General features: G+C 45.2%; 1 protein-coding gene across 1 annotated transcript; it reads left to right on the top strand.

Annotated features, from left to right (window-relative positions):
* Positions 1-635: 635 nt before the first annotated feature.
* Positions 636-846, top strand: LOC311584909 (cytochrome c oxidase subunit 6C-like; the record flags this gene model as incomplete). The annotated part of the gene is given in 3 exon segments (XM_084759639.1): positions 636-706; positions 708-729; positions 733-846. Coding segments are annotated over 3 exon segments (207 nt in total).
* Between the last annotated feature and the right edge of the window lie 11,635 nt (positions 847-12,481).

The raw sequence follows: 12,481 nt of genomic DNA on the forward strand, positions 1-12,481 counted from the left end.
ATCATGACTGAGAACAGGTGATGGAGAGCCATGGAGGGAGGGTGCACATGCAGTGCCTGAGGAGACCAGAAGAGGGCAACCGTCGCCTAGAACTCGAGTTAAGTATGCTTGTGAGCTACCAAGTGGGTTCTGAGAGCCAAACGCGGGTCCTCTGGAAAACCAGCCAGTTGACCTGTTCTCTTAATCCAATTCTCTTAATCTCTGAGCCATCATGAGAGAGAGAGAGAGAGAGAGAGAGAGAGAGAGAGAGAGAGAGAGAGAGAGAGAGAGAGAGAGAGACAGAGACAGAGACACAGAGACAGACAGAGACAGACAGAGACAGACAGAGACAGAGACAGAGACAGAGATTGAGGGTTTTTTTTTTTAAATATAACAAAGCCCTTTCCTGAAACCCATTAATCTACCAATCCACAAATGGGCTACTCCCTTGATGAGGTCAAGGCTCATCTTGGACGTATGTGCCAGTGCCATCCAGGCCCTGGGGTCCACTTGCTTTGTCTCATCCTTGTTTCTCTGTCAGCCCACAAGCACATTTTCCAAACACTGAAACATTGATGCCTGTCATGTGGTCTAAAACCTATGAAAGAATCTCTGTTTCCCTGAGAACTAGGAAGGTATAGAGGATGTTCACTATCATGAGTTCTGGTGCATTGCTGAAACCTCAGATGCGTGGTCTTCTGGCCAAGTATCTGCGGGTTCATTATGTCCCTGGGAGTTGTAGCTTCCTATTAGTTTGGCTTGGCTAAACAAAGAAAGAGGGTACATGCAGAGTTCTACAGAAATGATGATTCCATGAAAGATTTTGAAGAGATGAGGAAGGCTGGCATCTTTCAGAGTGCAAAGTGATTTTAAAATGCAAAGAATTTTTTTGGATTGCACTTCATGGAAGTTCCTCATTGACCTGTGATCCTCTACTGTGAAATATGAATATCTGGGCTAAGGAGTAGTTTCTCTCAATAAACAACATTTAAAGAAAAAAAAAAAAAACAAGACAGAATCGAGAATCAAGGAGTCCTTCTTATGGTTGAAGTCAACAAGGTGCAGATTTTTTTAAAGATAAAAACCAGGGGGCTAATAGGAATTTTTGGTGCACGTTATTATGCCTCGTTGTAAGCAGCTTGTCTGTTCTGAGCACGTGCTCTTGCAGAGGACCTGGGTTCGAATCCCCACACCAACATGATGACAAACAGCCATCTCCAGGAAATCCTATGTCCTCTTCTGAAGGGAATCCTATGACCCCTGAAAGTACACAAGTACCATACAGAAAAGCATGATTGTTCTTTGGTAAGAGGTTCAAAGAATGGAGCTCACATAGCTCTGCTGGCTTCAGGCTCACAGCTCAGACTCCAGCCCCCAGCTCCCCCTTCAAGGTGAGATAATCCCAGGGCTCTGGAATGTTAACCCTGTGTTGGTCTTCATGCCAGCAGAGTACATAGACCAGCTAAGCCCCGCCCCCAGCCCCCCTGCTTGTGTGGCTCGTGCCTCAAGGGCAGCTTTCAGAGCCTGTGGCTTTGGTACTAGATGGTTCACATTTCTGCCCCTTTGTTCATTTACTGTGTAGCCCACAAGGTCATCACTCCCCTCTCTGGGCTACAGATTCTTTATCAGTTAAATGGTGCAAGCATGCACAGATCACCCCAAAACAGAGTTGTCTGCTATGCCAGCAGATAAGCAGCATTTTCCCTTGTCTGTCACTTCTCAGCTGCAACCACAATCTCTCTTCTTGCCTATCCAACCCCGGCCCTGCTGCATATGTGGCTGGGGCCACTAGCATTCCTTAGGGGTTGGGAGGGATTGACTGCATGGGTTGTCTGGTTCGTTAGAGGACCAAGGGACAGGTGACAAAAGAAACAGTTCCAGAGAAGGAGAGCACAAGGGCTAAACACCAACCTGAGGTGACTGAGCATGCTGCGGGAAGGAGGGGTCCTGCCATTTCAAAATCGCCTGAAACCAAGGAATGTGCTTAATGGGTCCACGGTCACAGCCTTCTAAATGCTGAGGCCAGGGGAATTTTCCCAAAGAGGAGGCTGAACTAGGAGGCATTTTGCAACATAGGACTGTCTTAGGGTTTCTATTACTGTGGCAAAACTCTGTGAGCTAAAGCAAGTTGGGAGGGAAAGGGTTTGTTCTGCTTACAATCCCGGATCATGTCTATCATTGGAGGAAGTCAGGACAGGAACTCAAGCAAGGATGGAGGCTGGAACCAGGAGCTGATGCAGAGGCCATGGAGGGGTGCTGCTTACTGGCTTGCTTGCTATGGCTTGCTCAGCCTGCTTCCTTATAGAACCCAGGACCACCAGCCCAGGGATGGCTCCATCCACCATGGGCTGGGCCCTGTCCCATTGATCACTAATTGAAAAAAAAAAAAAAGCCTCACTGCTGGATCTCATGAAGGCATTTTCTCACCTGAGACTTCTTCCTCTCTGATTACTCTAACTTGGGTCAAGTTGACACGCAAAACCAGCCAATACAGGAACCTTCTGGAGAGTATATAGCTGGTTTGGGGTTGGGTGTAAATAAAGTGTGACCAGGCAGACGGTAATAGGAAAAGGCCATGGAACCAATTTAAGACAGGGATGTTTACACAGCCTTCTTTAATTCATTTATGGCTTTTGATTTTTGACTACCTTCTCCCTCTCGTTCAAACTCAGGAGTGATTGAGCCCCACTCCTCGAAACCCTTGTGAGGGGATTGTTGACAGGATATGATGCACCAGCTAGGGTCACCAGCTTTGCCTGTGGTATCACTAATGGACCATGTCCAGTCAGGAGGCCTCTTCTCCCAGAGTTGAGATGCCGACTCATACTCCCTTTTGCCCCATGGTCCACCATCCTGGGCCATCTGCCTAGGCTCGCATACCTGACCACCTGTACTCTGTGGCTGCCCGCTGTGGGGAGCCTTGTAAAGCCCCTGTTCTGATTCACAACACAGAAGAGGAACAGATGGTCAGGGCTTGCCCAGCAGTCAGTGGGCAGCTGTCCTGGCTGTGTTCTTGAGGCACTGTCCACCACCTCCCTAAGCTTTGGCGTGGGTGGTTGAGGAGAGCGGCGGCAGCAGGAAGAGGACCTGAGTGAGCAGTCAGATTGAAATGTTTGGCCAGCAGCCTCTCTAATTTGGTTGTAGAAACTGACTTTCTGCTGAACCAGGAAATAGAGGTTTGGGGCAATGTGCACGAGTCAATCTTCGATAAGCAGGAAGAGTGATGCCCAACTCTCGTCATTTGCTTTGCATGCCATTGCCTCATCAGGAGTTTCCCTGTGTGGTCCTTGCACATAATAGCAACGGCCCCGATTCCACTGATTTTTTTTTTTTTTTGCTCAGGTCTCCCTCTGCTTATGTCCTTCTGGGTTTTTGCTGGTCACTGTCTTCTTGGTCTACAAGGGCTCCTGACCTGAAGAAGGAATCCAGGGCTTTGAGTAAAGCAAGTGGGAATACAGCATGAGTATTGCTGCTAATAGCAAAATCTCTGAGGTTCTAACCTTGGCCCTGAAACCCCACTTCTGCCTAGAAAGGCCCCTAGGATTCCTCTGGATGTGCTGGGTTCTGTGGTGGTTTTCCTAGAAGCTCTGCATTCCCAGCCTATGAGCCATGCTGGCATCCTCCTTCCATCCAGCCGTGGGAACTCTGGGACCATCCTGGCCATGGGATGGGTGGCACACCTGCTGTCTATCACTGGTGAGCTCTTAGAGTGTGTTTGTGGCTTCTTTAGGAGATGTGGTATCAAGAGAGGAGAAGTGTTCTTACCTGAGTCACACTCCAGTCCTAGCCCACTAAGGTAGAAGTGGAAAAGGCTCTTTACTAAAACAAAGTCTTAGCATATATTAATTTTGCACAACAGTGTTTCATTATGACAGTTCCAAATATGTGCACAATGCACTCTGACCAGAAGAGGAAGCCCTCTTTCTGTTCACCATTTTCACGTTCCCCTCCTTCCTTTCTGGTGAGGTTTCTGGTACCGACTGAGTAGATGGCTGGTGAAGACCTGAATGAAATGTAATTCTCTATGTATTACTTTTGTGTATTCTTCAGTAGAGTCATTAGTTTTCCTTTTATTAAAATCGTATGTCTAAATATCTTAATTTTGTCTGGGAAAGAACAATTAGACAGAAGAATGTAATTATTTCTACTTCTGACTATACCAAGGCAAGGTACCATTGCTTGCATCACGTTGTCCTGTCCCAAGTGCTGATAAAGGGCCCGAAGAGATGCACTACTGGTTGCTTACAGGTACCATCTTTGTGACTCATCTTTACTGATCAGCACCATTGGTTTTCATTCTGTTCTGTCAGTGTGGTTTGTGACCTGAAAGTTATTTTCTCCTCCTGTTGGTCTGTATGTCCAAGTAACTAATAGCTTATGAAAACAAAATAAGGCCAAATGATGGCTAGCATTTAGCAATACCATTCCAGACCAGGAACTATGTGAGTCACTTAACTGGTCGCAGGCCATGTGAAGTCGGTGCTAGCAACTCCATTGTGCAGAGGAGGAAAGCGGGGCTAGGAAGAACTTAAAGCCATCGCCCAAGGTCACAGAGCAGGCCAGGAGGGTGCTGGGGATTCTGCGCAGAAGAACTCTAGCAAGTGAGGAAGTCTTCAGGATGTTTCACAGGGTACCTTCTGCCTGACATGTTTAATCTGATCTCTCTGTCTCCATTTCCCACCATTTGATAAGGTGAGCATTTGTTCATCCACACATACACAAAAAAGGCACTGAATCAGGGTGGGGCCATCTCTTAACCAAAAACATCCGAGACCTTAGACATTGAGGCCCCACGTGCTCTGTCGAGGAATGCTTTCCTTGATTGTGCTGATTGATTTTTATTTGCCAACTCAAGATAACCTAGAGCCACCCAGAAAGAGGGAGTCTCAACTAAAATACTGTAGCCATGTATGTAAGGGAGTATTTGATTGATGTGGGCAGGCTCCAGCCCACTGTGGGCAGCACCATCCCTAGGCAAGTGGGTCTAGGCTGTATATGAAAGCTATCTGAGCATGAGCCAGTGGTGAGACAGACAGACAGACAGACAGACAGACAGACAGACAGATAGACAGAGACAGACAGACAGACAGACAGAGAGCAAACTAGTAAACAGTGCTCTCCATAGTTTCTGCTTTACTTCCTTCCCTGACTCCCTTCAAAGATGGCCTGTGGCCTGTGAGCGTAAGCTAGCTAAGCTTTCCCTCCCCTGAGTTGGATTTGGTTACAGCAATTTAGCACATGAACAGGAATGAAAAGTAGACCTCTGATGCTACCGAAATGCATGTCCCATTTTTACACTTCTATGACTTAAGTCACAATTCCACAATATGCAGAATGCGTGGGTGGACTGCCATAAACAAACCGCATGAGAACATATGTGTGCTTCCTTTGTAAGGAGTGCAGTGTGTGTGTGTGTGTGTGTGTGTGTGTGTGTGTGTGTGTGTGTGTGCACCTGTGCATTTAGAAAGTTCAGATTATTTCCACAGAAAACTGGATGGTTTTGATTTTTTAAAAAATCATAGTGTTATGTTAAAATGGATGTAATATTGAGCTGCCCTCCCAGCCCCTTATCCTCATAGCCGTGTATGTGTGTGTGTGTGTGTATATATATATATATATATATATATATATATATATATATATCCTGATAGCTATATACTTATGGCCACAGATTAGTGCATTTCTCAGCCCTCATCAGGGAAGCTCCTGGAGGCAGTAGATGGTGATTAACACAGAGGCCCTCAACTGGCCATCGTGCAGAAGAACGAGACTGTGGAGTGCTCAACCATAAATCAGATGTCTTTATCATACTCCACTCTCCAAGGCCCAAGGCTCATCTCAGAAGAGGGGCAGAAAGATGGCAGGAGCCAGAGGTGCTGTATGATTGCAGTGAACCAGGGTCCTCCGGACACGGCAGGGCTGTTGAACATGTGGACTCGCTCTTCTTTTCTAGCTTAGTGGGCTAGGGCTGGGGTGAGAGTCAGGTAAGAAGACTTCCCCTCTCTTGACACCATCATGTTAACGTTACTTTTATAAAACTGTGTTTGTTTCTCAATTTCTCCCTTAATCCAGCTATCACACAAGTAATTGAGACCCTTTTATATTTGTTTAATAATAAGCTTCAAAGCACAATAATTGAGCAGTTATCACTCTCTTCTTAACCCTCTCAGCTACTTTTGCCTCCTCCCAGCTTACATCCCACAGATACTTGCACTCTGTAGCTTTCCTGCTCCAGCTTCTCCTCGTGATGTCTCCTAGACCTCTCCAATGGCTGAATCCTCTACATCTTCCTCTAACTTCTCCTGCCCTGGCTGACAGGAAGTCCACCCTTATTCTCTCCCCTGCTTAGTGATTGGCTGTAAGCTGCTTTATTGACATACACTCATGTGTGTACAGGCAGCACTAAGTGGAAACAGAAGTTGTTGTTGTTGTTGTTGTTGTTGTTGGAAACAAGGAAGGAGTTAAAGGGGAGGGATAGGGGGTGAATTTGATCAAAACATATTATATGCATGTATGGAATCTTAGTAAAAAAAAATATAGCAACCAGAAATTTTTTGTATGATTTAAGAAATGTGTTGTCTATAAAACTCTCTCCCTTCTTCCCTCCCCGCCTCTCTCTTTTTCTCTGTCTCTCTCTGTCTCTCTCTCTCCCCTCCCCCATCTCCCTCTCCCTCCCCCCCCTCTCTCTCTCTCTCTCTCACACACACACACACACACACACACACACACACACGCGTTGGTGGATGGTCTGATGTATTTTAATGTTAATTACTGTTTGTTATCTGTGTGACCCACCCTTTTTTTTAATAAAAAGCCATCCTACCTGGGCAAGGCAAAAGAGATAGGTGGGGTTTAGAGAGAGGAATTCTGGGAAGAAACCAGAAGGAAAGAGAGGAAGGCCGCCATGGGTTAGTTGGAGGAGAAGCACATGGCCGGCGTGGATGGAGAATCCAGCCCAGATGAAGAACATTAACAAGTATTTGGGATTATGGATGGGAGGTAGCTTGGTAGAAGTTATTGGAAGCAGATAGCATGGGACTGAGGCATGCCCCACTATGGGAGGTAGTTTAGAGGACTGATATCTGCCCTGCCCCAGGCTAACTAAGGCTATTTTAAAATATAACAAGTGTCTGGGTCTTAATTGATCGCTAGCCAGGCCTACAGATAATATAAATAATACATGTAAATTAAAAACAATACACACACGATTGGATTACATCAATTTGATGCCTGCTTCCTTCAATTTTATCATTTAAACAACTTTATCATTTGTTTTGGTTATGGTTCATTTTTCATCACCTCATCTAGACTTTGACCCAAGGTTTTGGCATACACCTGTTTTTAAGCTCAGTGGACTTTGGGGAGTAGATCAGCATCCCTATCTGGTGTGGGTCTCATCCAATCAGCTAAAGATCTTAAGGAGGGAAAGCCCAAGATGCCTGAAGAAGAAGGAGTGCTAATCCACAGAGCCCTCAGCGGGCAGCAGCAGCTCTCCCTTGGGCCTTCAGCCTGCCTGGTTGCCTACAGATTTCACATTTGCCAGCCCCTCGCACCAGTTCTCCAGAGCAAATCTTTTCCTCCCTCCTTTCCTTCTCTCCCTCTGGCTCTATTTCACTCTTTCAGTTCTGCTTCTCTGAATGTTGCCTCAAACACATGTGATGGATTGCCAATTTGACTGAATCTGGAATCAAGTAAAACACAGGCTGCTCAGCACCACTGTGAGGGGTTTCCTAGCCCAGATCACTGAAGCAGGCAGTCTTAAATTAACATAAATCCTAATCTGGGGGCACCTTCCGGCAGCAGCTCCAACCTAGAGGAAACTAACTTTCTTTTCTTCTTCTTCTTTTTTGCCTATGCTGCAGCATTACTTCATGAATATTTGAACCAGCATCTTTGGGCTTCTCATACAGACTGAATATTTACATACAACTCTCCTGGAATCCTCAAGCCTCCAGCATCAGACATGGACTGCTGAGAAATCCAGCCTCCTGGACTGAACACCGTGAGTCTTCCCAGTGGAGGCAGCCATGGTTGGACTGCACAGAATGTGTAAGCCAATATAATAACTCGCTTTAATGTATATATTTATTATATGTAAGCCAGTATAATAATCCCACATATATAACATATATTTTTTTTCTATCATTCTGTTCCTTTAAAGAACCCTAACTCATATAACAGGTATCAATCCTGTAGAAAATGCGCATTAGGACCACCAAACGCACTTTTTGTTGAGTTGCACTGTTCACACACTGTCTGCAACATTACAAAGTATTCTCACACTAACACTTGCAAAAGTAAATGGAAAAATGAATTTTAGTAAATTTAGAGTAGCAATTTCTTTGTGAAAATACTGTTACTATTTCTCAACAGATGTGTCCCCTTAGGACCTGACCATCACATCCCAGGGTAGATTTATAGGGAACACTTTTCTTCATGGTGATAACAGATGTTCTGATTAGAACTGCTTTGTCAAAGCAAAGGGTTTAATGAGGAGCTGAAACACAAAGGCCTGGCCCTAGGCACTTAATTATGAAGGGAACTGTCTTCCTGTATTGGTGGGTTGTGTGTTTATATTTACGGTTCCTCAGAAGGAAATCCACTGAACATAGGAAATTTTCAGTGGTCCTCCCCAGTTAAAAGAGACAGGCATATAGTGATGGTGCAGGTACAGGTGAGCAGGTTCTAGGGCCAGGCTTCCAGGAGGAGAGAAAAGGGATATGTGTGTGTATCGTGTGGTGTGTGGGTTTCTACCAGCACTCAACTCGTAATCTTCACTGTGGTCAGGACTGCTGTTAAGGCCCATGTCACCAACTGGGACCATAAACAGCATCATACCAGCAAAGCATCTCAGAGCAAACATCCTACAGGTTCCTGGGACATCACTTCCTCTAGTGGTATAGTCTAGATGTGTTAGGCTGTGTGCTGTGCCTAAAGATTCATTTCAGTTTTTCTCACTTTATGGTGGGTGCATCTCGCCTTTGAAGTTGCTACTGTCCTGACCTGGCAGCAAGCCATGTGGTTTATTCTGCTCTCTCTCTACTGACAGCCATAGTGGCCAGTTTCAGGGCTATGTGCAAATGACCAGCATACTACTCAGGGCTCAGGCAAGTGGTGGTGTGCAAGAAAGAGTCTCCCAGGGTTACCATGGCTGTCTGTTAGTTACTCAGACAATTCCTCACAGTGGAAGTTTATCTCTGATAATTCCTGAGAGGAAGGTTTAGGTGTCAGAAGGATGAGTGTGTGTGTGTGTGTGTGTGTGTGTGTGTGTGTGTGTGTGTGTGTTGGGGAGAAGTGGGACTGAAGACCCAGAACCACCTTGCTCTTGATGTTGGCTTTTAATGTTCACAGTTTGTTTCTTCTTCTATATAGTAAATTATTTACCTTTTAGTAAATTGTTCATGGGTACTTGGTGGCCAGAAAATCTTGGTGACATACAATGCTGACATTTATCTATCTCTCATAAATCTATGGACTCACCTGGCTTTGGCTGCCCAAGGCTCAGCTGCAAGTTGGCTTCAGGCCTGTTCCACCTGTCTGCCGCCTTCTGGAGTCAGTGAAGTACCTAAGCTTCGGTCTTCTCTTGCAGGAGTCCATGTGGGTGAGCACATTCCATTCTGTACTCATGTTGTACTGACATTGCTATTCTCTTGGCCAAGCCCAGCAGCAATAGAAACAGGAAAAGTATTTATTGTTCATCCAATGGCAGGAAGCGAGTAGTGAATCTTCAAATCAACATATACCCTACCTCTACCCCCACACAAGGTTTCTCTATGTAGCCCTGGATGTCCCGGAACTCATTTTGTAGACCAGGCTGGCCTCAGACTTAGAGATCTGCCTGCTTCTGTCTCCCCAGTGCTAGGATTAAAAGCATGCACCACCACTGTCTGGCTACACCGTCTCCTCTTAATTTCTCCTTTGGCGAAAGCAATAGCACAGTTTGACCATCTTAGCAATCGTATCATGGGCTATTTCCTCTGAGGGATCATCTATGCTCCTATCGAGAGTCCTCTACCAGTTCTTCTGCAAATCCAAAGGTCTTACAGCAGTGCCCCGTGGGTTTCAGGCTATGATCGCCAGCTGCGACTGCCTCCCGACATGACACTCATGTCTAGTGCAGGCAGAAATAGTATAATAGAGGGACCTAGCTCAGGAATACATCTGAGCTCTCCACACCTCTCCGTTTGAACAGAATCGAAATATCCATGATTATTTTGCTGCTCAGTTGCCCTAAGTGTCAGTTTGTATGCCTCTTACTTAACACTGAATGTATTAATCATAGAAGAATAGAATTTATGGTGACTTAAAAATGTCGGATCATTTGTCATCTGTGATGTCTGAAGACTTGCCCAATATAAAAGACTACCTAAAATTGCCTAACATTGTTACTTCATCATCTGTGATTGAGTTAGAAGTTAATTAGTTGGTTAATTAGTACGCATACATTCCAGGGTTGCCAAGAGCCTGACACTGGCTTAATGTAAAAGATTGAACAGGGTAGACACATGACTACATCAATTCATTTTGTTCAGCTAATTTGAAGGCTGATGATGTTTTCTAGTAATGATTATACCCCCAACACTTGGAGAAAACTTGCTAAGTAGAGTGGAACATCATCAGTCAACAGGTTGATCACGTATGGTTCACAACAAATCCCACTCCCTCATAATTTGGAATTGTTCGCCCTTCCAAAAGTGTGTGTTTCTTCCGAGGAGGAGGGCAGTGGGCATAGAGACGTGTTGCTTTCCTGACTACCGCACCAAGTTTCAACAGAGCATCTCTCTGGCCCCAGGCAGGATAATGAATGACAGGGACGTAAAATCTTAGCCATAATGTCAGAGCCTGAGACACCCAATTCTTCTGTGTTTTAAGTAGATAATCTAGGGCCTACTCACTTTTGACTGACTTATCTATGGCAGTAGTTTAGGAAAGGTAAGTACTATACAAGCATTTATCTTCATCATTTTCAATGTTTTCAGCATCTACAGTTTCCCTTCACTGCCTCTTTTGAAGGAATAGATACATTCATGTCATATTTGCTCCTCCTGTGTCCGATACACTATATACTAATGTCAAAGCTTTCCCTTTATGTACACTCCCTACTGGGCTGCATTCTGTACATGGCTATTGTTGATTCTTCAATTTTGGATTACATAATATGATGATATGAAGCTATCTCATGCCTAGTTTTTCATGTGTAAGTATGTGTGCACATGTGTGTCTGTATTGTGTGTGTGCATGTAATGTATGAATGTGTGTATGTGTGTGTGTTGTGTGTACATGCGTGTGTGTGTGTGTGTATATATATATATATATATGTGTGTGTATGCATCTGTGTATGAGTGTGGTGTGTGTGTGTGTGTGTGTGTGTGTGTGTGTGAGTATGTTGTGTGTGTAGACCAGAGGACAAGCCTGGGAGTCTTGGCTGATGATTAGCCTAGGAAAACTGGACCAAGAACCGCAAGGATTTTTCTGCCTCTGCCTCTGCCTCCGCCAGGGTGAGATTACAAGGGTAAGGCATTTTTGTGTGGCTTCTAGGGACTCAGGTGCTTATGTTCCTGCAATAAGCACTTACTGACTGAGCTATCCGCATCTCTCAGTTTCGAGTCTGAATGGAGAAAAGTGTTGTGTGTTAGACCACCTTCGAAGTTTCCATTTTGAGTGGTTCAAATTACCAAGTCACCTTGACTCAGTTGAGAGCAGTGCCTCGGTGGCATGACACCTCAATCTGCTGGATCGAGTGACACTCCAACGCTGACAGCAGACCTCCCACACTGTTTTGTGCTCCCTTCTACTTCCTCGCAATAGTGCTTTCTAGAAACCCAACCTGTTCTTGGTCTTTGTTTTGAAACCAAGTCTGTGATTAGGTTTCTGGTCTGGTTTGGGAGCTAAGTTAGGAGTTCCTGTTAGCATTCTCCTAGGAAACTGAAGCCCTGCCTCTGTGGCCTGGACCAAGTCACCAGGAAGTCAACAGACCAAGCATTGCTTATTGCGTCTTCCACACATCTAAGAATGTCATTTTGTGAAAAGGTTGTCCGAGGCTTTCTCTTAGGGGAAAACATGTCTTTATGTAAGAAAAAGTCCTTGACAAAAGACTTGGGGCAAAAAGAGGAGAAGGAGGGAAAGGAGAGGGAGGAGGAAAGGAAGACTGGGAGGCAAAGAAGGAAGGGGGAAGAGCGGAAAGAAGAGGGAGAAAAGGAGGAGGAGGACAAAGATACTGCCAGGGTTCCAAGGTAAAACAGTGTGGGTAAACTGGTCTACAAAGCAGAGTGGCATTGCAGGATGTAGAGAGAAAAAAAATGTGAAGAAAAGAGACCCTGCCCCCAAAGACTGCGTAGGTCAGAAGGCCTAGGGACAAGTGACTTTACTGTGCAGAATCTGGAGATCCCCTGAAGTCAGATGAGTTTGCCACATGGATAACTGCTTTTCGCATGAGTTCAGTTTTCGTTCAGAAATCAAGGTCGATCTTGGTTGTACAGACGGAAGCAATAGCACCATATGT

The sequence above is a fragment of the Acomys minous genome (assembly GCF_964271855.1).
Source record: "Acomys minous genome assembly, chromosome: 15".
NCBI classification, from domain to species: domain Eukaryota; kingdom Metazoa; phylum Chordata; class Mammalia; order Rodentia; family Muridae; genus Acomys; species Acomys minous.